Consider the following 24,750-nt stretch of genomic DNA (forward strand, 5'->3'; position numbering starts at 1 on the left):
GCGTCTTAAATGATCTACTTAAATTATAATAATAAAAAACAAAAAAATGTTCTTACCTCTCTTTCAACCTTCTCAGTTTCAAGCTTATAGATTTGTTCTCGAAGCTCATTTGATTTGTTGATTAGATCCTTGTTTCTTTCTTCTACTAGGTGGACTTGTCTTTCATTGTCAGCCCGAACCTTATTGAATATATCAGTAAATCTGTCCTGGATTTCGCTCACGGTCTTATCTTTGGTGATGCCTTTGTTTTGGACATCTTCCAGCTGTTGGCGAAGCTGTATGTTCTCACTCTGGAGTTGTGCCAGCCTCTCCTGCACGGACTCTTGTTTTATTATGTTTTTGTTGGTTTGCTCTTTCTCGAGTTGGAGCGTACGTTCAAGCTTCTCTGTCCTGTCCTGAGCTTGCACCAACTCTCTTTGTGTACTTTCTAGAAGAAGACATTTCTCTTGGAGAGATAATCCTACTCTATGTAGTTCGTTCTCTAGGCCGTTACACTTAGCTTCAGTTCTGCTAAGCTGTTGAGAGGTGTTGTTGTTAGTTTCACGTAAGTTGGAGAGGTCATGATTTAATTTGTCTTTGAAACGCATCCACTCATCACGCTCTCTTTGTAAGGTGCGTTCGATATCTGTTTTTAACAACTGGAGTCTTTCCAGCTCCTGTAATGCAGTGGTCAGACGGGAACGGATTGACTCCACTTCATTTTCTAGTCTTTCTTTGGATTGCTTTTCGTGTTCTAACTTAGTGCACAACATAGAGGCCTCTGTCTTTAACACATTGAGCTGTCTGTTATATTGGTAAACACTTTGCGTTAAGGTTTCTTCATTATTTTTTAAATCTCTTCTAAGGTCATCAATTTTTTCCTTTAACATCTCATTTTCCTCAATATATTGGCTTTCTTCTTCGTTAGTATTAGACTGGAGTTTTAATAGCTCTTCCTTAACTAAAGCAATTTCCTCTTGTAGTTTAAGATTCTTTTGTATTAAATTTTTTTCCCCTGCATCAGAGGGTTGAGCAAGTACCTGTTAATAGACATAGGAGCTTTGATGAAATAAAAGCATATTTTGTAATTGGATTGTCAGAAACGGAGGTTGCCATACCCAAGGTTGTGAGGAAACGTGTCCACAGCTAAGAAGGACACACCAAGCATATAGAGGAGATATTGCAGAAATGTAACAGTGGGAAGCACAACAGACACATCAAAAAGGAGCTGTAGTTTAAGAGGAGACGCACAATTTGTATATGACCGACATGGCCAACACTCAGCCACCCAGGTATACCACAAGTAAAGTAATGTTCAGTGACGACATGGAAATGTAAAAATCATTCTGCCCATCTAGTCTATCTAAATATCATGAGACAAGTATACTCAGAGGGCCAAATGATGCCTTGGCAAGATTATGCCTTGGCATGGTAATACTAGGAGGGGTTCTACTTAGAGGTGATCTGCATAAAGACAAATTGTGACATGACTTTGTCATCTGATACTTAAAAGTAATAGATACAGTAACTATTTTTTGTTTTATCTCAGATCAGACTCAGCAACGGCATTAAAATGGTTCCTGATATAGCTTTCCTGTCAAGTGGCTACTAACTTTCTGAAGTCACTGTGACACAAAAAGACACACCACACTTCAAAGCTGGTGCACCCAGTTTAAGCATCAAATTAGTCAAGACTATTTTCTGCGTCTTAAAATAACATCCATTATTTGGTATACAAAGGCAATAATGATGCACAATACCATTTATTTTCTGTTATTGCAAAACATCTTAGGTAAAATTACCTCAGCAGTTTTTGCCTGAAGTATCTTTGCCTCTTGCTCTTCGTTTCTCCTCCTCAAATTATTCAGGGTTTCTTCGTCAATAACTCTAGCATTACGTTCTTGAGACAGCAGCCTTTGAGCTTCATTACGTTCCTCTTCAACCTGAAAAACAAAAGCAACTATGAAAATGACATTAGCCGCCTTAACTGTTTTTCCAAGTCTGTACCACCACATAACTAAATTGAAATCAAGAATATAAGAGCATGGTATAAAATCAGCTAACACGGTCAACCTGTTTCATATTGTTCCGAAGGCTTCGCAATTCAAGCTCCATGTTTCGTAAGGTCAGTTCCAGCTGTTGTTTCTCTTGCATTTCTTTGCAGCATTGATCCTCCTTTTTTCTTAGTTGATCTCCAACTTTCTCATGGAGCATCTCTGCATTCTTCCTTTTCTCCTCCTCTTGCTTCAGAGAAAATCTAAAAAAAAGAGCAAAGACATAGGTTTTAACAATCACAATCACATTTTTTTTACATGATGTACACACAAACTCCCAAAATTAACACCCCAAATCAGGAAGGCAAATCAGCCGGACTGAGCAGGGAAGTGGAAGTGAAAACGAAGGGAAATATTTAACCTTAAGCTGCTGAGATCACTCTCAAAATCCACTTTCTGGTGCTCCAGCATTGACTCTAGTTCTCTTTTTGTATCCTTAATCTGCTGGAGGTCCTTCCTTTCATTTTCCAGGTTCTTTACTTTTTTTGACAGAAATACATGTCTACCTTTCTCTTTTTGGACAGATCTTTCATATTCTTGGATTAAGTTCTGTATTTTTAACAGGTTCACTGAATCTGCATAAAATATAACAAATACATGATATAATTAAATAAAACATGGGTATTTAATGTATTATTTAATTAAAAGGACCACACGTACTAATACACAATGCATTATAAACTAAAATAAAGTATTAAATACCTAGACCTGCAGCATTGAGTTGGTCTATTAACAAAGCTGCATTTCTGAACGTTGAGCAGAGTAATTCATTCTCATCAGTTCCAGTGTCAGATGAATGACTTAAGTCATCAGATTCATCAGGATTCCACATCTAGAACAAAACCATATGTTAAAAAGGTTGAGGGACTATATGCACCATGTCTGAAACACAAAATATGTGCTACAAACTACTTATGCTCTTCTGCGCTATGCACTTAGACAACCTCCCCTGTCGACACTTCCGGCGGGGCTTCTATGGTGGATCACTGGAAGGTTATGTCGAGCTGGTGCTCCACCATAGAAGCCCCGGCGGAAGTGCTGGTAGTGGAGTTTGTCTATGCGCATCGCGCAGACATCCACCGGCTGCCAGAGAGTAGGATCCAGGTCCCCTGCAGCGCTGCAGGGGATCTAGAGCCTAACTCTGCTGCTTGCCGGCAGCAGGGCTAAATGTAAAAGAAAACAAACACCCGCCCGGCGCCAGTAGAGCATTTGTGAGGTCAGGCACAGATGTTGGCAGACTCCAGATGTGCTGCCACAAGGAAGTTTTTGAGTAAAGTGCAAATTCTTATACAAACCAATGTCATAAGCACTGAACACCTTGCTAATCAGTTACGGCCTACTTGCAGTTATTTTATCAAGTCTACTTGTTTGAATGCTAAGTCTTGAGGGATTGCCTTTTCCTGGAAGTGTCTGTTTAATATGATTCAGCTTCTAGTTGCTCATTACTGATCCAATTAAGCTCAATGGGGTAACCAAATATTTGGATATTATTTTGTACCTTTCCCCAATTTCTACATTATCTACATAACATTCTATTATCTACAAGTTCTATAGACTGCACTTTGGTATAATTTTTGCTTCAAATCATTAGCTTGACTTTAGCATGATCTTCCAACAGTGTGATTTTTGCTCAGAAATTTGACAGCAACTTGAATGGTTAATAGGCAAGGCCGATAGTAAGGATAGTAAGGCAAGGTGATTTAAGAAAAACCGAGACAAAATACATCACACACAAAAACATGAAAATTACCTTGTCTCTCCAATTAGTGTGAATTCCAGCCTCCCTAAAAATAAGTAAACAAGACAAATTACGTATGTCTATATCAATGGAAACAAGGGAAATGTGGAAAGTTAGAGTGGAAGAAAGAGGGGTCAACAGGAAGCCAACAACATTCTAAGTAGAGAAGGTCTTAATCGTATTATCACTACTAACTATTACATGACAACAGATCTATTAGCTTGAAGACCTCCCTAAATTCTATGCAACATCTTTCTGAAGACCAAAACATGAATAAGGTAATGCCTTCCATCATTCTACATACATGTTAGGGGGGTGTATTTGTTTTATGTGTCTTTGTTAGGAGTATGCGTAGCCTGCACAGCAACCTCCCTCCCTTCTACTTCATGCTATAAACAAACACTATATACTAAATGTGCAGGGGAAGATTTCCATTGCAAAAGAAATGTTATTTTTGTCTTACCCTCCTTCATCCTCCTGCGAGGCATCACTGAATGTACTGTCATCATACATTTCAGGTAGCTTCCCATTCTCACAAGGAATATCATGACTATTGTGGCCAGAATACAACTTGGAGTTTAATATTACATTTTTAGTTCCTTCTGTCATAATTGAATTTTTCCTTAAACAAAAAGAAATATACATTTTATTAAAATGGTCAGCTGCTGTACATACTTTGTATGCAAAAGACAACTCAATGTCTGTTGCTTGCAGGATACACTACTTCTTCCTACACATTATGTAATAATTACACATATAGTTACAGGCAGGAAAGACTAATGTTCTATTATCCTAAAGCTTCTTACCACACCCTAACACTTACTCTTCATTGTCTATACCAAGTGAAAGATTACATTTTTCTACTATTTTTCCAGCTTCTGAACCAAGATCCAGTAGATCCCAGACCCACCAGCGCCATGTATCTGTCTGACAGCGAGAAAAGCGGACTTGAGGCTCTCTGGGTGAAGATTGCCCCGGAGGCCGATAACATTGGAGGGGAAGCCATGAACAGCTTTCTAACAAGCCATCCAGAAGCCAAGACTCACTTCAGCCACTTTGACCTGACCCCTAAATCTGCCGACCTCCTTAAGCATGGTGGGAAAATCATGAATGCCCTTGGAGATGCCATCAAGAACGCGGACAACCTTCCCACCAGCATGGCCAGTCTGACCGAGCTACACGTGGACAAACTGAAAGTAGAGCCGGGAAACTTCAAGCTGCTGTCTGAAGCCATCGTGACTGCCCTGGCTGCTCACTTTCCAGAGGACTTCACTGACGCCAACAAGGCTGCTTGGGGCAAATTACTGGAGAAGGTGTCTGCTGTCCTGTCAACCAAAGCCGGTTAATCTGAGCAGTCTGACAAACACTGTTTTAAAAAGTCATTTATAGCCAGTAAAAAATCTTTAGTGCTATGCAATTGCTGGTCTGGATCTGCTGTCTGCTATTCAATAAATGGCTTTCTCGTTAAAAAAAAAAAAAAAAAAAAAAAAAAAAAAAAAAAACGCATTACTTCCTTACCCTGTAGATGGTTTATGCCTCGGTATTTGTTTTTGTCCTTCTTGTACATCAGAAACAGCAGTTCTTTGAGCAAATTTCTTGGTGCTTCCATGGGATACATCCACCTCTTTTGATAAGCTGTCCCCTTTCTCCACTTCTGTATGAGACTAGAATGGGGAAATGCAAAAGATGAATACGGTATAGTTGCTTACAATTGGGTAGTAAAAAAAACATAAAAACATAACAAATCAATGAAAAAAAGCAATTACTTTCCATGATGTGTACAAATGCATCAAACATTGAGTTATGGAAGCCCATGAACAATCAGAAGAATTGAGAGAGCAATAGTATTGAGAAGGAGCTGATGTAAGATGAGACAGCTGAAACACACACCACGGCAAAACAAAAGTGTCCCAATGGCAATCCACAGTTAGTTTTAATGGCAGATGGACTGAAAACAGAGATGAAAAGACACAATTGTCCAAGAGGCAGACACCACGATAAAATTCCTCAAAGAGATTGGGTCTACAGAAGGCAAGTGTCTACCTTGTTCTGAAGCTGTTCTCTGCCTTGTGCCAAATTTAGGAATACTGTTTGTAGCATTCCTACCTCATTCTTAAATCTTTGCATATCTTTCTCCAGTTGTTGATCCAAAAGCTTCTTGGTAACCTCACCATAGGAAAGTTGGGACAAACCTGAATTGTCAAATTGAGTTTGTTGGAGTTGAATTTCACCACAATCGTTTGACTGTGAACATGTAGGGTTTGCAGTTTTATCAGCTCCTTTATTACCATGAGTATTCACATTCACTTCAGTGTTAGGGTCATTGTCCCTCTCTTGACCAGCAGTTTCACTGTCTGGCTTCTTCAGGTCAAGTAGTGTTTGCTCTTCTTTAAATGCCAAGACATTCATCTCGTTTTCATGTCCTGTTTGGTTTTCAGTGAAACTAACCCTATGGGGATTGTCCTCTTTTGGTGAATGCATGGTATTTTTACTGGTTTTGGAAACCAATGACTTTTTCTTGTTTTCCTTACTTTCCCCAAATTTCTCTTTAAGTTCCGCTGTAACATCCTTGAAGTGTATTTTGACCTCCCTTTTTTCATTGTCAACCCACATTTTTTCATATCTTTCCTCCCAGGGCTCTTCAGAGTCTGATGATGATGATTCCTGGTTGTTGCCAGAACTTTGTATTGCCTGGCATTCAGATGGCTGTTGTGAAACCAATTGATAATTTACATCGCTTCTAAATTCTGGGCCCATTGTCAAGTTTGATGCGTTTAGCATGTCATCAACCTCCATTACATATGTAGACAAAACAAATCAGAAAATGGATATGTTACAATTTATTAATTAATAGGTTGATATTAAGCTCCAATTGGACAATGCATACTAGCTTTTCTGATTAGTAGAAATAAAAAACTTGACCGCAGAACCAACTTGGATAATTATTTCTGCTGCAAGAACTCAGAACTCCTTGCTCTTTTCTTTTGCCTGGAAGAGACATATGGCTATCCTGAATCTATTTCAATTCCCTCAAATCATTGACCTCTAAAACTTCTGATGGGAGGCTGTTCCACTTTGCGTAAAAGCATGTAAACCTCTGACTGTCTGTGTTTTTGTAACTTTTTCCAACTAGCTTGAGAATGGTCTTGATTCATCCACACAACAATACTTGATGGAGATTTCCAGTTTAAATGGTTAAACTATGTTAATAGATTACATATTGTGAATAGTCACAGCGAGAGAAAAACAAAACAAAAAACAAAAACAGATTTCTCATGGTTATGAAGGAAATCCTCACATCCTTCACTTACCCTAAAAATCATATTGGCTAAACTCAAATGTATATCTACCTAGTATCATTTTATTCAAAAGGATTTAAAAAATCTTCACCTATTAGGAAAAAATGCACTTTGATTAATAATTAAACAAAAACATAAGAACTGATCCGTAGACTTACCACTGGCTTGTGTTCTGCTGTGGCCGTTAAATTTGAGGAGTCTATGAAGAAACAAAGTAACACTGAAAACAGCTGTAGAGCGCAAAAAGATGAATACAACCTGAATATTTAATGGTACATGATTCTAATTTGTCCCAAAGGTGTTTAATGGGGCTAATATCAGGGCTCTGTGCCAGCCATTCAAGTTCCGCCAAACCATGTTGTTATGCATCTGGCTTTGTACACAGTGGCATTGTCATGCTGGATCAGGAAATGTCCTTCCCCAAACCAATGTTACAAAGTTTGAAGCATACAAATTTTCTAAAATGGCTTTGTGTGCTGTAGCGTCAACATTATCCTTCACTGGAACCAATAAGCTCAAGCCCTGAAAAACAGCCCCAGAACATTATTCCTCGGCCACGGAACTTAATAGTAGGCACTATGCATTCGGCAGTTCTGCTATGTGAGTGTGCGCGGTCTATTGCTTTGTGGCGAAGCAGCTGTTACTCCTCCCAGGCGCTTCCATTTCACAATAAAGAGCACCTACAGAGGACTGGGTACACGTAGCAGGGCAGAAATATCACAAACTGACTTATGGGAAAGATGGCATCCCACGACAATCCCACTTTTAAAGTCACTGCGCTTTTTAGTATGATCCATTCTACTGTCAATGTTTGTCTATGGAGATGGCTGTCTATGTGCCTGATTGTATACACCTGTATAGCAATTGTTATGGCTGAAATCCCAAAACACAATAATCAGGAGGTCTGAGCTTTTTCGATATTTGGATAAATCACATACAGTGCTGCTGCCATGGCTCCCTCTCCCTTTATGTATCTTTAAACACACTCACAACAGACAAAAGGTACAACACACAGGGAAGGATCAAACTGTCTCTTACAACCCAACGAAGCAGGAAAAGACCTACAAGGCGTGTTCTAGTATCCACCCAATGCCCAGGTATAGCTGCACATAAGATCTGCCACAATACAACACATCTCAGAAGGATGGAATAACCGAGTTCAGCTGCCAAGGCCACACTACAAGAGCTGCACAACCAGTGTGACCTCCCCTCATTCAGTAAACACTGTAATGCATTTCCGGTTATTATACAGGAACCCACAAGACAAAGTAAATAGTATTTTTCAATGTGCTGTACGCTAACAATCCTCCACTTAAATGCACACCCACGGATCCCCCTCAAGGAACAGGTGCCAAAGACCCACAAAACACCCCCAACAGAAACGACGACAAATTCAGGTTTCGCACTAGAATAATGAATGTAAAGTTCAATAAAGTTCTAATACACAGGCATAAACAGTGGGCAAAAAGGCACAAACCTTTAACCCATAAGAGAACCCCACGTGGATAAATGGCAGACATCACTCAGCCGCGCACAAGAGCAATTTTCCCTGCTGTAACAGCTATTCCCAGTTGCCCAGAACTGAGCAATAGGAGTGAGATGTAACTTTGCAATAAAAACAGTAAACATAATATAATTTACCACCCATGTTCTTCACTTGCTGCAAATGCTTGTTGGTGGACTCCAGCCCTTTGCCCTGCATGTCGGACTCTTTTTCCACTGGATCTGGAGAGGCAACGGCAGGCTTTTCTAGCGTGGCAGGTATTGATTGAGGCAGCAGCTTGCCAGGCTTTGGATTAAGATTGCTTTGATCAAGAGAATCACTAGTCGAATCCCAATCAGACAAATCTAAGAAATAATCAGTATTGTTAATATTTTATACTCAGTAAACGTACACATATACTAGCCTATGTGCCGGTCATTGAAAATTACATTTGTATTATATCATTCAGAAATACATCAGCCTGCTTGGCGCTTGTGTTGATTAGATACAATCTGGGCTAGTAGAGAAATGTATCTGGCTGTTTCACATGAGATTTTTTTCCCCCACTCTATGCACACACTACTGCTGCTGTTTGGTTAAAGCAAGCATTATAGCATAATACATACATTATTATTCTTTATTTATAAAGCGTCGACAGATTCCGCAGCGCTGTACAAGGTAAAAATTTTACAGATAACGACAATTACAAAATGACAAGCAATTGACATATGGGGGGGCCCTGTTCCCTCAGGAACTAGCATTCTAGATGGATAAGGGGTGAGAAACAGGAGAAACATTACCTTCCATACCACCAGCATCATCTAGCAGCAAGTTTGCTATCACATCTAAAAGCAAAAAGAAAAATACAATTTAGCAGTTGTTCTGCACCAGTAGGATATAAAATCAGGGTAGGGGATCATATGCATGTCGGGATTCATCATCTGCCCAAATCTATTTTTTCGCCTAGTATTCTCATCTCTCAATGACAAGAGCCAGTTCTCAACCACAAATGGCGACACTAACATTACATTGCAGGATAGTCATCAAATTTCCTAAAATGAAAATCTACAAACACACATAAGGAAATACTGAGATCTGAACAGTCTACAGAATGAAAGTATATATTCAAAAGCATTGTGGCTTTCCTCAATCCACCTCAATGTAGACCAAAGGGTATCAAAAAGACACTGAACAATGTTATTTTATCTGATTCAATGCCCAAAGCATGTATTTGTGTGCATCTATTTGAGGCTAATAGCACTGACTTTATAACATGCCCGAAGAACAGACTTACACTAAGCTATCTTGAACCCTTATGCTCTAATCGTACAAAGAGAGCAGACAGAAAATATGTAGTTATATTTATATATATAATATATAATATTCACCACCACTGTTCTTTGCTGGCTGCAAGTGTTTATTGGTGGATTCCAGTACTTTGTCCGGAATGGCAGGCTGCGTAGTCTCTGGCTCTTCTTCTTTTGGCTCTGGATACGCAGTGACTGGGGTGGGAATGGCAGGCTTTTTTGGTGGGGCAGTTAAGGGTTCAGATGGCAGCTTTCCAGTCTTTGGAATCAGATTGCTTTGTTCAAGGGAAAAGCTAGATGAATCCCAGTCAGATAAATCTAACAAATCAAAATGACAATGCATGCAGTTAATATTTTATTTATTCAGAATTAATGCAACAGTACCATTCACTATGGTAAACAACATAAGGTAGAAGACTTGAGAAAGGGAGAAGAGCTCCCGAAAGCTTGTCATTCCAAAACTCTGTTAGTCCAATAAAAAAGGTATTATCACAAGATACTTATTTCATCTGTTATTTGATATTGACACCACTGGACTAACATGACTACAACCTCTACTATATATATATATATATATATATGTCTCCACACTTTGTTAATAAACTTGAATTAGTTCTGAACACTAACATTCTGAATATGTTTGTTACTACCACTAAATGGAAATCAAAATATTAAATGTGGATTATAAAGGGGGGATAGGAGAAGTTTCGGGGTTGTTTCCCAAACTTTACGCACTTATTTCTGCCCAGATAATGCTAGTGTTACAGTATAACATACACAACACACTACCTTCAATGCCAGCAGGGTCATCTAGCCCCAAGTCTGCCATCACATCTAAAAGGAAAGAACACCAGATGCACCACTTGTAAAGGGTTGTAAAAATTGGGAGTGGTGGCCATTTGCATGCTGGAATGCTTCATTTCCCAAATTAAAACATTAAAATAAATAAAAGTTAATATTCTGGATGATGTATTTTCAAAACATCTACAGTATGTTACTGTAAAACCCTTCTGCCTTAATATAATAATATTGATGGATAAAACATGATATAATAGAAAAACATTGGGATATTTTCTTTTTAATCTCAAAAAGCTGGAGAGGAATCTGGTTTCTGCATTCACAGAGACTGCAATGTAATAAATAAGGCAGCTGACATATAATCAATAAAGAAAATAAAACATAGTAACATTTACCACTCGTGTCCTTAAATTCCTGTAAATGTTTGTTGGTGGCATCCAGTACTTTGCCCCGCGCCGTAGGCGGAATACTCTCCGTCTCTTTTTTCGCTGGCTCTGGACACGCAACGACTTGGTTTGGGGCGGCAGGCTTTTCCAGTGCGGCAAGTATGGGTTTAGGCAGCAGCTTTCTAGGACTCAGACCCACATTTCTTTGATCAACAGAATCACTGGTCGAATCCCAGTCAGATAAATCTGACAGAAAATAATTCATGCTGTTAGTACTTTACTTATAGACAATTTATGTTAAATGATTTTACATAACTACAGTAAATTATGAAACCATTAGCCATTCTCAAAGGCCAAAAAATAAGCATAAACTGTACTCTATATACAATGATGGAAACAAGTTAGCATAAATAATAATTTTCCACCAAAGGGGAGAAAAAATAACAAATTACTAATATACAAGATGGGGTTATAATTGTTAATATAAACCCCTTCTTAATATAATAATATTGATAGGCAAAAAGTACTTAGTTAAAACAAGATAGATAAAAAAAAAAAAACTCGGGATATTTTAAATTTCTTTTTATCTCAAAAAAACTCTAAAAAAGGGACAAGTGGAGAGGAATCTGGTTTCTGTATTCACAGAGACTGCAATGTAATAAATAAGGCAGCTGCCATAATTAATAAAGGTGTGTAAAGCACATCAAGGTGATGAAGCAGAAAGAAAATAAAACATAGTAACATTTACCACTCGTGTCCTTAAATTCCTGTAAATGTTTGTTGGGGGCATCCAGTACTTTGCCCCGCGCCGTAGGCCGCATACTCTCCGTCTCTTTCTTCGCTGGCTCTGGACACGCAGCGACTTGGTTTGGGGCGGCAGGCTTTTCCACTGTAGCAAGTATGGGTTTAGGCAGCGGCTTTCTGGGACTCGGATCCACATTGCTTTGATCAAGAGAATCACTGGTCGAATCCCAGTCGGATAAATCTAACAAAAATCAATGCATGCTGTTAGTATTTTACTTATAGATAATTTATGTTAAAGGATTTTACATGAACTACAGTAAATTAGGAAACCATTGGTCTTAAAAGGCCAAAAAATAAACATATACTGTACTCTATATACAATGGTGGAAAAAAGTTAGCATAAATAATAATTTTCCATCCACAGGGGAGAAATATCACAAACTTAACATCACTAATATACAAGATGGGGGTATAATTCATATATTGCTTATTTCACCTTATGAACATTAAGCTTCCTGTGATACTCCCAAACGAGCAAGAAAATCTGTGATGATCCAACTACAATGTGGGTGAAAGTGTAGCACAACAGTCCATTCTACCCTCCAAAAATAGCTAATGCTCCGGCCTGATAATAGGGACTAAAGCCATGTTGTTGGGAATGTTGGTGACTATTGGTGTTTGAATTTGTCCTGTCACTGTATTCCAGCAAGCAAATGCATATGCGATGTGTCATGTTACATACAAGCAAATTAGCCTATATTCTGTCCCTGATATCCAGGTAATTATATAATAGCCTAACAAAAGACACACTACCTTCAATACCGTCAGCATCATCTAGTCCCAAGTCTGCCATCATATCTAAAAGAAAAGAAGGACAATTTCAATTGGAAGCATGAGATTTAATCATTTGCACGCTGGGATCGATAATCTCTTAATTGTACGAGAAACATGTATTACAGTACCTAATTTGAGATTGCTTTCATTCTGTTTAGCGGAACGGGAAGTAGAGACATCTTTACTTGTCAAGGCAATTGGCTGCAGTTTAGAAAAAGATGCGTTTATTGTTACAGATGCACTTTATTCATTCAATGCTTTTATGTTGCAGTTTATAAGAACAATAATGATCATGCATCATACCTTGTATATTTCCACAGGAGCAGTTTTTCTTGAAAGATCTGTAGAAGGAAGGGATAAAAAAAAAAATCAAAAAAAAAAATCAAAAAAAAAAAAATCAGATGTTAGGATTATGACGCAATAGTTTGCTTTTTAAAAAGGGTTTATTCTACCAAAGCCACCATTTAGTCTGTAGTGCTGATCATCCACTTCAGAAGGAAATAAGTGCAAAGAATTAGTATAGCAGAAATATTGTTATTGTAGTCATGCTGGTCAGTGCGGTTATGGCATTGGCTTCATAAAAGACATGTCCATACCACTTTGGCCAAAAAGGCAGCCCACATCCTGTTGTGGCATCTTACAGTTCCTTGATGGTCTTAGGAAAGAGGGGCTGTAATATATATCTAACAAAATAACCAGAAAAATAAAACTGAAACATGGCGTTGTAATAAGAAAATACAATTCAACTGGCAGCTGACACATATATAAGGTTGTGCCATGACATGAAACATCTGCCCTGTACAATCTTTACATAAGATCCTTTTTAGGTTCATGACCCAAAGCATGTATGGGAATATTGAAACACACTGCAAATATAAAAAAAAACTTAAATATAAATAAAAAGAAAAATACTAATGAACAGCAGGGGATAGCCACTTTATGGTGTTTATCACTCAAACCGATTCTGTACAAGTCTACCAGTTATATCCAATCACTATTCTTCTTTACCTTACCAGCTCTGTTCACTGGCTCAAAAACCCTGTAAATTAAAATGTAAACTTCTAATCCTTCCATATATTGCACTCCTCGCAGCTCTTATCTCCAAATACAGTTCTATATACCCTTCTCATATTACCCACAAATTGCATCTCTCTGCAAAGTTCTCACTTCTGCCTACTTGTGTCTTCAGGATTTCTCCTGTTTTTTATTCTCGTATATATTAGAGCTTTAGATATTCAGTGGAAATCCAGCTTTTCAGGGTTGCATACAATTTGTCCTCTTTATAACGCAAAACCTGAAGTATGCCATGTGTTCCTTCCAAGCCACCTACTTCTGTATGTATACAATCAAATTATCCTTTCCCAAACAGTCCCTCACCTTTTGTCTCATTCCCCCTCAACTTCCTAATAGATTGGAAACAAACAAAATCAGGGCTGTTTTTTTGATCAGTATGTCTTATGTTTTGTCAAGGTTATTGTTAGTTTTGTATGTCCCCATCACTATGGCAGTATGGAAGCTACTGGTGCTCTATAAACAAAATGTAATATTAAATCTAATGACACACAACTAATGAAGTGATGTGTAGTGTCCATAATTCTGGAAATAACATCAGCTACCAACCCCCAATCCATTTACTAATTAGAAAAAAAAAATAAAAAGCTACAAACCACCAGACGTTCCATGGTCTTGTAACTTGCTTTCGAAAACAGGGTCACAAATGTCTCCTTTAGTACAGCTTTCTTCATCACTATCCTCCAAATCACTACCAATGTTTCCACCAATTTTATTAGCTGATTGATCCGCCTAAGGAAGGAGAAAAAAAAAATGGGATCACAAAAAGTATTAGCAATAACAGCAATGCACACAAAAAAATATATAAAACCTGCTATTTTTCAGGGATCATTGAAGCCAACTGTGTGCTTCTCAGATGACATTCAGTAAACTGAGCAGAACGTTATTTAGAAATACTATATTTCTTCCCTGTTTCAATGCCATCTTTATTAGCAGCTATGAGGACTGGACGCTTTCTGGACCTGTCCATACCACTGCTGTGAGAGCCTGCAAATTGGATCACACGCAGAGCACTGGAAGGCAGCAGTCTTAAAACAACTAGGCGTAAAAAGAGGAGATAGTCCTTTCTTATTAGCTTTTACTAACCTGCTCCATTAGCAACACACATGAAGTAGCACATGTGAGATTATAAAGACTACAATGACAATTTGTGACGTGTTCAGGGAGGTTATTTCTCTATGGAAATTAATGTGTCATTTTAGGAATAGAGTTTACTCCTCTAATAAACCACCGTTAGCTATACACAACTATACCACTATGCGACATTATTAGGCTTAACTAGTTGTACATATCTAGTCTGTTATTTTGTTACTGTTCTGGATTTGGCACATAGAAAAAGTATTTGGACTTGGCAAACGTCTTACATCTTCAAGTTCCAAAGTCGGATCTAAATGCCCACGCTCATTTACTCCACTGTCATTATGGAGTGTCTTTTCTTCTTTCATACAGATGTTTAGATTGCTTGCTTTGCCTTGCAGTATGTAAATCTCCTGTGAACCACCACACATAAGGATATTGTTTATCTGATTATGTCCATCAACTATTCGGGGGATCATTTCTCTGTGGTATTCTGTTGGTTCTTGAGATTTTAAATTGGATGTTAATGAGCCTTTTTCCCTTTGAATTAGAGATTCTGCATTTGCATCTGAATGTTCATAAAAGCCAATTATTAGTGACACCGGAACATCACTATTTGAAATGACTTGGGTTTCTGGTGCATCACTGGAAATCCCATCAGGAAATGATGCAGCTTCATTGTCACCAGCACCTTCCTTATTTTCAGAAGCACTAGATGCACAGACCAGAATATCTTGATTTGTGTCTTCTTGATTTTCAACAGTCCTTTCGAGTACACATTCATTTAAACACTGCTCATCATTTCCAGATATTCCATATTCTATTACTTCTTCACGTCCATCTTTATCATCATCTCTATTATGTTCAGACCCATCATCTATTCCACCTTCACTCTCTTCAGACCCATCATCTATTCCATCTTCACTCTCTTCAGATCCATCTACTATTCCATCTTCACTCTCTTCAGATCCATCTTCACTCACTTCAGATCCATCTTCTATTCCATCTTCACTCACTTCAGATCCATCTTCTATTCCATCTTCACTCACTTCAGATCCATCTTCTATTACATCTTCACACTCTTCAGATCCATCTTCTATTCCATCTTCACTCTCTTCAGAGCCATCTTCACCATTGTCAGGTGCATTTTCTATTACAGTGCTTTCACAGTTTTCAGATACCTCTTCTCCCTCTTCACTTGCACCAGTGTCATCATGTTCATCACCCTCCTGACTGCAGTCTTCCACATCATTGCTGCCCTTTTGACAAACAGGACCAGCACAAGCCTCTTTACAGGCTTTTTGATTTTGCCTACCAGAATATGAAAGCGTTTTGAAATTTCCTTTCTTAGACGTGCTGCATGTCTCTTCCCAGTAAAAATGTTGAAATGAAAAACAAAAACAAAGGCAGTAATTATTAGCACCATGTACATTCATGAATAAAAAAATTACCTTATTAAGACTCAGGTGGGAAGAAGCCAGGTAGAAAGGCTTTGGATAGGAGCTAGGTGTACAAGGCACACGTTGGTTGAAGGAAAAGGTTTGGGGAAAAGGATTAGGTTGGGGTGGATCTTCATTGTCACTACCATGGAAGGAATCTTCGTTACTATCAGATTTATTTGGCGGAGAGAAGCTTATGGGTTGCGCAGCAGTAACACTAGGTTTCTGGATAGCTACATCAAAACAAACAGAGCCACAGAATTATTCATCTGTACACAAAATATTTGCAAGACAACACAGCAATATTGACACTAAAAAAAGAAAGCCGCTAACCATTTATCTTCTTGTCAAGCATTTCTTTCAAATTTGGCCTCAAATTCTTCTAGAAAATGAAAAAAAAATGTTATGGTTATGTTGTGTTCAAGTGCACAATTCAAAAACTGTGAATACACATATATACACACGATATAAAGTTAAATGTGAAAAGGTAAATATCTAGATGCTTGTATTGTTTGTAATGTAAATTGGCAGAAATAACACAAGTTAAACAAGCATTCTTTTACAGACATGGACCAGCTGTTAAAAAAGATAGACACCTACATAAAGGAAAGCAATGATTTTACAGAGAAAATGCTTCATACCCCCCCACCAATGGCACCTTTGCTGTATGAGTTTTTAATCTGCTGGAAAAAAAGCTTGTAAGTGGATGAAACAGAGACTACTGTGGGTATGAATAATCCACCAGCTCTCTCTTTCACTTAAGCACCATGCTATCTGTTGACTTTCATGTCCCTTACAAATGTAGTTTTTTTTCATTATATTAATAAATGCATGGGTTACCTTTGGGGAAAAATCTAACTCGTCATCAGATGAAGGCCAAGAATTTACACCACCTGACTTTTGGGAGGCACTGGAAAGAAAAGAACTTGGTCAGGCTAATATGAAGAAGAAGAACTTACCCTGCATTTAAATTTAAAATCTTAAAGTGTTTGAAAAAACAAAAAACGAAGATTATTCTATAATATATAGAACATTTATTGTATTTTATTGGATCAAAAAGTACTACATTGCTTCACATTTTTGTTCTTTAAGTGGTATATACGCAGCAGGGCATACAACAAGGAACATTTATTTTATGAAAATGGTTATAATACTGGAATATAGATTTGTTCACTAATATTTATTATGCATTACAACAGACAGTTAAGAAAATTAAGACACTTCACCTGCTTTCAGAAATGTCACCTGCTTCTGAAATGTCCTTGGTAACTGAAAACATAAAACGAAATGTTATTAAAATAGATTGTGCTTTTATATTATATTATAATATATATATATATATATATATATATATATATATATATATATATATATATATACACACATACAAATATTTGGTAACAAAGCAAAAAACAAACAAACAACTAATTAAAATAAATTATATGGAAAGAGGGAAACTGTTGAAATCCTGTTCACAGTGCATACAAACACAAGCCGAGTCACGATGATATAACTTGAGCATGTACACACAGAAACAAGGGAAAAAACAAGGGGACAAAACCGTTTCCTTATGCTGGCTGCATTTTTGGTTTTGCTTGTATTCAAATGTCTGCAACAGAAGACAAAACTACAGACATGGTTTACAAACCGGAGGGCAGGAAGTCCATATCTCTTTCGGTAGGATACACTGCAGACACCGCAACCAGTTATCATCTTTAAAGTATTAAAAGTACCACACGAAAAAAAAAAAGCCCCCTTTTTAACCAACTATTACTGAGCAATGATCATGCGGTAAAGTAAAGTTATTTGTGATATGCGATCTGCGTATGCATACATCCATTTTAAAGACCAAACCCAAAATGAAATCGTTATACGATATACAATAGACAATTTGTCCCAATCAAAGCAAGGCAAGGCAATAGAACAGTGAATTAAGCTGACAGCGTACTGAGCAGTTCCTGTCTGTATGTCTTTCTCTATCTTAACTGTGTTATATTAACTTAAATTGTTACTATCAAAATGTGTCTGACATGAACTACCGTATTTGCTCGATTATAAGTCAAGGTTTTTTCCAATAGAGGTCTGACTACAAGACTGAAATCCAGATCCCCAGCAGTGCTGCAGGGGACCCGGATCCTCCTCTCTGGCAGCCGGTGAACCTCCTCCGATGCTGCTGGCACTTCTGCCGGGGCTTCTATGACTGAGCGCCGGCTTGATATGACCTTCCGGTGCTCCACCACAGAAGCCCCGGCGAAAGTACCGGCCAGCAGCAGCGGAGGTTGTCTACGCGCAGATGTTCACTGGCTGCCAGAGAAGAGGATCCCCCGCAAAGCTGCAGGGGACCTGGATCCTCCTCTCTGGCAGCCGGTGAACATCTACGCGTCAGCGTGACCTAATGCATCGGTAAGTCGGGGGGGCAGGTTGGCAAATAAAAGGAAATATGAAAATAATTTACATGTGAATATTCACTAGTAAAACTTTTATATTTTATAATCAGGGTCGTCTTCTAATCGAGCAAATACAGTATTTGTACTGCTTTTCAAACTCCCGTTCAAAACTGGCTAAACGTAAGAAACTTCTTGATATGCCAACAATTGCTAGCGCATTCACCTCTCATCCTACAAGCCACTGCTAGCACAGATGGTTACATTTATGGGATAGAGATACGTTGGTGCCAGATTATTCTGGGCAGTACGCCAAATTCAATTTATTATATTACAATTTTTCAATTGTAACCTGTAGACTTGCCCGAGCATGGCACGCTTCTCCATTTATTCCAGCGACTCCATGTTATTGTCAATTTTGTATATTGTCATTTTTAATGCTATTGGCAAATTTGTATTCTCGCTATGGAGTTTGCTAGAGCTCTGTATATGAAATGTAATGCAATTACTATGGACTCAAAACCTAGAACAATTTAACTCTTGCAGACAACGATGTTAAGAATCCTAGACTTATAAATAATTCAGCACCATAGAACAAATGGATTTCTTTTTATGATTTTTTTTCAAGGGATTACTTGCTTGAACCACTTATAATGATGTAAATGCCCTGCAGTACAAAGGGCAATGGATGGACTAACTTATTAATGGATTTATGCTTTAATCATAAAGATTCACAATTGGTTATAAAGGCACATTGTATAGTACGGTGTTTGCACATTTTCTTATATAATGTATATATAAGACCTGTATCTCTTGCCATTACTTACCCAGTGTGGACAATAACAAAATACTTGTCACTTTCTAACTCTGTGCAATTATATAATAAAAAGCATGGTTCTCACATTCTGATTATAGCAGCTCTCATCTAATTGTAGCAGTTTCTTGTTTTCATTAAACAAAATAGTATCATTTTAGGACATTCTCATGTGGTCATATCACGTACATTAAAAGATATTGAACACATCTTTTGCATTTGGCATAGTTTAACCATGAATACAGTTCTGAACAGGAAAATGCATACCTTCCATGGTTTTAGCAGCGATGCCCACCATGCTCTTTGTAGCGCTGAACTTACTAGGACCGACATGTGGAGTCACAATTGGCTTTCTTGCACAGTGTTCAATGATTAGATGTGAGCAACTGCAAAAAAAACAAAAACATATATATATATTTAATTTTGAATTTTCTTTAAAAAAAAACAACAAAAAACAAACACCACTTGGATGTGAATTGCATTTAATGTATGGCTTTTTACTATTTCATGTTACCGTTATAGACTATGTTACATATGTCCCGTTAAACTGCAGAAGAGGTCTGACATAGGTCACTTCGACCACGAACTTGACTATTATATTGACCTGTATTTCTGCTACTGTATATTGGCAAATGTCTTATTTTGTGACACCAAAATGTATCAAACATAAGAAAGTCACTGAATTGTTGGTCCATTTCACAACGAAGCTTTTTTTTTTTTCATTAGAAGGACCTGTTCCCTCTACTTTGTTGAATTGAACAGTTTTGTAACTATATGCAGCACTAGGACGATCATTCCTCGCACTGCTGAATGCCCAAACCCTTCCAGGAAATATTTTTTTAACAATATAAAATATTGCCTCATTCATTCTTTTTACCAGGGACACTTGGCCGCCATGTAACATAAAAGCAGGTACTAATACATTTTTGCCATAGAAACTGAAAATGCTCCTGTCCTTATGGAAGTAAGATATGGTGTTTTATTATATCTACATATAATCAATCTGCTTCTCTTAGAATGGTAATTTCATTTTGGCTGCTGACTCAGAATTAAGATGACATCGTGTTTCAAACAATCTTCATTTTCCTAAAGAGCTATGCATTTTATTTCCAACCCCATTGTCCTTTCCTTCTACTCAACAAAAGGCACATTTGTAGTGATGAAATATGCATCAGACATTTTTGAAAAAGACACAATATTTAGGATCACCATGGAATAGACCAATAACGAAACTGCATGTCTTTAACACACACACGAGTTTTGGAAAATGCATTTTGTATGTCAGAGCTGCCATCTTCCTGCACCTTGAAGCAAACACTACAGTACAAGGAGCCATGAGGATACTTTGTCAGAGGGACTGCGAGGAGGTAGGCAATCTCTTGTGCTAGATGTGCACGTGCAGCTAAAACAACACACACATGACACATGTAGTGTGTTACCTCTTCTTCATGGACTGAATCAGGAATACAATGCAGCTTTGGCTGAGGGTTCATGGATGCAGATGGTATCTGCATCAAGGTTGATGGCAAAAATCCCAATAAGTAAATTATTCTCATTGTTTCTTTATACTGTGTGTGAGTAATAATAACGCGGTGTGATATACTCCAATTGCTAAAGAAACTGATATCAGTTAAAGCCGTATACACTCTATATGGTGTGGAACAAATCTGTCAGATGCCACCAGAGGGGATTTCTAACTTTACAAATGGGACAATAGCTTTATATGAGGAATATCACACTAATCAAGAGATGTGCTGCTTATGTGAAATGTACAAGATGCTTTAATATGCAAGATAAACGGTCACATTTCCAACCAGTTGTATCGAACACCACAGCCTCAAGGATCTGCTTCAGATAGGACAGGTGGAACCTTAAAGAGCTGCCTAAAAGAAAACGCACATCCAAGAAACATGCAAAACTTACGCATGATGTCCATTCACCACAGCGTGATCATCAGGCGTCCATCCTTTTTCATCTTTTAGAAAGGGGTCAGCATTGTTTTGTAACAGCATTTTCACTAAATTGATATATCCTTTGCTAGCAGCAATCAAAAGAGACGTTCTGTAAAACATTAGAAAGGACAACTTATTTTAAGGTTTAGCAATGTCTTTAGCAATGCAGGGGCATTAGGATTGATCATTAAAATACCCCAGTGCATTTTCCTTCAGCATATAAATTTAGGGCTGACAGGATACTGATTTTCAAGGAGTGGCCGTAAGCTAAACATCTTCTGTATTTTTACAATATGGCGATCTTTTTTAGTCCTCACACAAATATATTATATTATATATATATATATATATATAGATGCTTTAACAACAACAAATTACCTGTGACTTTTGTTTACGGTATTTACGTCAGCTCCTTGATTAAGGAGAAATTCCACAATCTCTTCATGATTCTCTGTCACTGCAAGCATAAGAGGTGTGCACCCTTCCTACAACAAGAACACTATTAATAGTAAAGGCAGGTGTCCATGCAAAAATGTATGTAAAAGCAAGAAATGTTTTAAAACAAAAATCTATAGTAATAAAAAAAATTTGATGGGAGTTCCCTGAAATCTCGAAAACTCTTAAACTGTCAACAAAAATAGTGTCTAGGATAATTCTACGCTAAATATAAATCTAAAATTTAACAGGGAATAAACAATGGAAAGAAAAAGAATGAGATGTTATTGTTGACCTGTGGCATAACTTGAAAGGCCTTGCCAATAAATGCCTAGTTTTTTTTATGCAATTGCTGCTTATGGTATTATTTATTACAAAGTAAAACTAGAATAAGATTCCCCCCTCCCCCACAATACACCTTCATCATCATCATCATCTTGGGACAGTCCCAACCTTGGATCTCTTGGATCTTCATGTAGACTAAAAATCTTTCTAGTTATTCTCTAGCTGAACAACTTTATCAAAATCACTAGGCTAATAGCTTTCCTGATACTGCCTTTTATATATGACATAATAGCATAAAGAATGCAAGAATGCTTGATTTAAGTATTAATATTATTTATTTATATAGCGCCAACAATTTACACAGCGCCTAATACAATACATATATTCAAGGGGTATGACAAGACTAGAATTGACAGACTAAGGCAAAACGATACATTAAACGGAGAGAGACCTCTGCTTGCAACATTACAATCTTGAGGGAATGAATTAATACATGAAAAGATGACACAGGGGTATGAAGTTGCTTCTTCATATCATCAGAGTCAGCTTAATAAATAAAAAAAAAAAACACAAGAGAAAAGTTAGTACTCTTAGTGCTGCTGGAATACTACAATGCGCCTTTACCTTGTTCGAAGCATTGATGTCAGCTCCATGATCGAGCAGCTGCACTGCTAGGGGCATAGAGGGAATAAGTGCAGCAAAGTGAAGGGCAGCATTGCCATTGATGTCCGCAACATTAGGATCTGCTCCATGTTCCAGTAAGATGGTGGCGCAGCGTTCCTGCTGACACTGGATAGCCTAGAAATTAAACAGACAATTAAAAAAAAAATTATATATATATATATATATATATATATATATATATATATATATATATATACGCACGGCAGTGTGGTCAGGGCTGGTGTTAAACATGTGCTGGTGGAGAAGTGATAACCTAAGCTGAGACTCTTTTTGTAAAATAATAGGAACTGGGAAGGCATGATGTTATTCGGCAGGGTAGAACGAACTGAGGTTTATGGTACTTGGCATGTTTTAAATCCCCCCTCCCCCCAATAAAAAGTCAAATTGCGCTGAATATTAAAGCTAATATATAAGGCTCCAACTATACCTTCATTAGAGGAGATCGGTGGTCATTGTCACATATGTTTAGTTTTGGTTTGTTTTCTATTAACGTGGCAACTGCATCAGGATGGCCAAGAGCACAAGCAAGGTGCAGAGGTGTTCTGGAAAAGAGGAAACCATGTTAGGAGGATCGACTAATCGCAATGTATACTTTCTAGAAGGTCCCCTATTAGGAACCGGACTATTTAAACGGCCATGTGTTCGCCAAGCAAAAAAAACAAGGTGTAATATTTAGACAGAAATATGCCAGTAGATCACAACTCATAATGTAAACAGGTTGTAGAAGAGCATAATATTCATTACACATCCACAATTGTAAACTATCAGCAATTATCTGTACATTTAGTTAACTGAATGTGAACTTAAGAAAGTTAAGAAATTCACTATAGGCTCCATCACCATAAACAGGTAAATAAATTACATTACGTTTACTTATTTAGCACCAGCAGATTCCGTAGCGCTGTTACGCTGTATCAGTGGAATAATGGAAACTTGCATACAATAACAAACTGGTACAAAAGGAGAAGAGGGCCCTGCTCTTGGGAGCTTACAATCTAGTAAACCTTTGTAACCAGTGCAGGACGTTACTTAAAATACCCAGTTTGTTCAAAGAGAAAAGATTTAGAACAAATAGGTTGATTTTTATGCTATACATTTTTATGCTATACACCTCATCACTTTATAATGAGAACAGACTTCAAGTAAAAACACATTTTAAAACATACGCATAGAAGACCTCAGATAAAAGGTCATCACGTGCGATAGTTCTCTGATATATAGTAGCGACTAGATTTGTGATCAGAGTCCCTATGTAGTGTAAGGTGGTAGCATGCTATACACTCACCATATGGCTTCCACAACAACCCAGCAAGATCTCCTTGCCAACACTAAGCAAAAACAATCTGCTGCCGTCGTGGGATCACAAACTGCCGAGGAAGTATTAAATATATACAGATTCGGTTTTACTTCAATAGCATGACCATTATTTGGGGAAAAAACATTTCCTTTGTAAACTAGGTAAAAAGAAAAAAAAATAACTGGTTGTGAAATAATGATCCTAAACGTAACATAACACAACAAAAAGTTCTTTGTGAGACTATCATACGGTCATCATAGGAGTCATTTGGAACTAGCCATTTTTGTGCAGACCTCCCATTAGAAAGATTTAAACAATGCTGTGAGCAGAAATTTGATTTTGCTTTATTTCGCTCCTATAAACTTCCTTTATCCACAGGCAAGTCACGTGAGATTTTGGGTAACGTTCTCTGCACAACAATCACACCGACCTGCTACGTCCTGGCTCCTAGGATTTTATACATGTAAATACCCAATTAATTGTCAACAGCATACGCACTCAATATAACCAGAACATGTTAGAATATATTCCACCACCTTTGCTTTCATTCAAAATAATGCACAAACTTAATTACGCGCTGTCATTTAAGAACGGAATTCTATGCCTATGGTAACCGGAGTCCCAACCCAAAGCGAAGAGCTTGAATAACAATCAAGTCGTTTAAAGGCTTGTGCACCATGAAAGCGAGAT

General features: G+C 37.7%; 1 protein-coding gene across 1 annotated transcript in view; it reads right to left on the reverse strand.

The window, feature by feature from the left end:
- Positions 1–24,750, reverse strand: part of LOC128491362 (ankyrin repeat domain-containing protein 26-like) — a 37,297-nt gene that overhangs the window by 7,272 nt on the left and 5,275 nt on the right. Inside the window, exons 2-29 of the mRNA XM_053463681.1 lie at positions 23,191–23,305; positions 22,704–22,877; positions 21,738–21,844; positions 21,331–21,468; positions 19,675–19,793; positions 17,436–17,478; positions 17,050–17,119; positions 16,543–16,591; positions 16,222–16,442; positions 14,293–14,425; positions 12,926–12,963; positions 12,751–12,823; positions 12,602–12,646; positions 11,793–12,029; positions 11,054–11,290; positions 10,650–10,694; positions 9,942–10,178; positions 8,712–8,918; positions 7,229–7,269; positions 5,815–6,561; positions 5,290–5,435; positions 4,235–4,393; positions 3,784–3,817; positions 2,736–2,865; positions 2,395–2,608; positions 2,053–2,236; positions 1,782–1,922; positions 57–1,019 (exon numbers count right to left, since the gene is read on the reverse strand). Coding sequence (XP_053319656.1) covers positions 57–1,019; positions 1,782–1,922; positions 2,053–2,236; positions 2,395–2,608; positions 2,736–2,865; positions 3,784–3,817; positions 4,235–4,393; positions 5,290–5,435; positions 5,815–6,561; positions 7,229–7,269; positions 8,712–8,918; positions 9,942–10,178; positions 10,650–10,694; positions 11,054–11,290; positions 11,793–12,029; positions 12,602–12,646; positions 12,751–12,823; positions 12,926–12,963; positions 14,293–14,425; positions 16,222–16,442; positions 16,543–16,591; positions 17,050–17,119; positions 17,436–17,478; positions 19,675–19,793; positions 21,331–21,468; positions 21,738–21,844; positions 22,704–22,877; positions 23,191–23,305 — 5,047 coding nt within the window. The remainder of the gene's footprint in view (positions 1–56; positions 1,020–1,781; positions 1,923–2,052; positions 2,237–2,394; positions 2,609–2,735; positions 2,866–3,783; positions 3,818–4,234; positions 4,394–5,289; positions 5,436–5,814; positions 6,562–7,228; positions 7,270–8,711; positions 8,919–9,941; positions 10,179–10,649; positions 10,695–11,053; positions 11,291–11,792; positions 12,030–12,601; positions 12,647–12,750; positions 12,824–12,925; positions 12,964–14,292; positions 14,426–16,221; positions 16,443–16,542; positions 16,592–17,049; positions 17,120–17,435; positions 17,479–19,674; positions 19,794–21,330; positions 21,469–21,737; positions 21,845–22,703; positions 22,878–23,190; positions 23,306–24,750) is intronic.

This window comes from Spea bombifrons, chromosome 4 (assembly GCF_027358695.1).
Source record: "Spea bombifrons isolate aSpeBom1 chromosome 4, aSpeBom1.2.pri, whole genome shotgun sequence".
Classification (NCBI taxonomy): Eukaryota; Metazoa; Chordata; class Amphibia; order Anura; family Pelobatidae; genus Spea; species Spea bombifrons.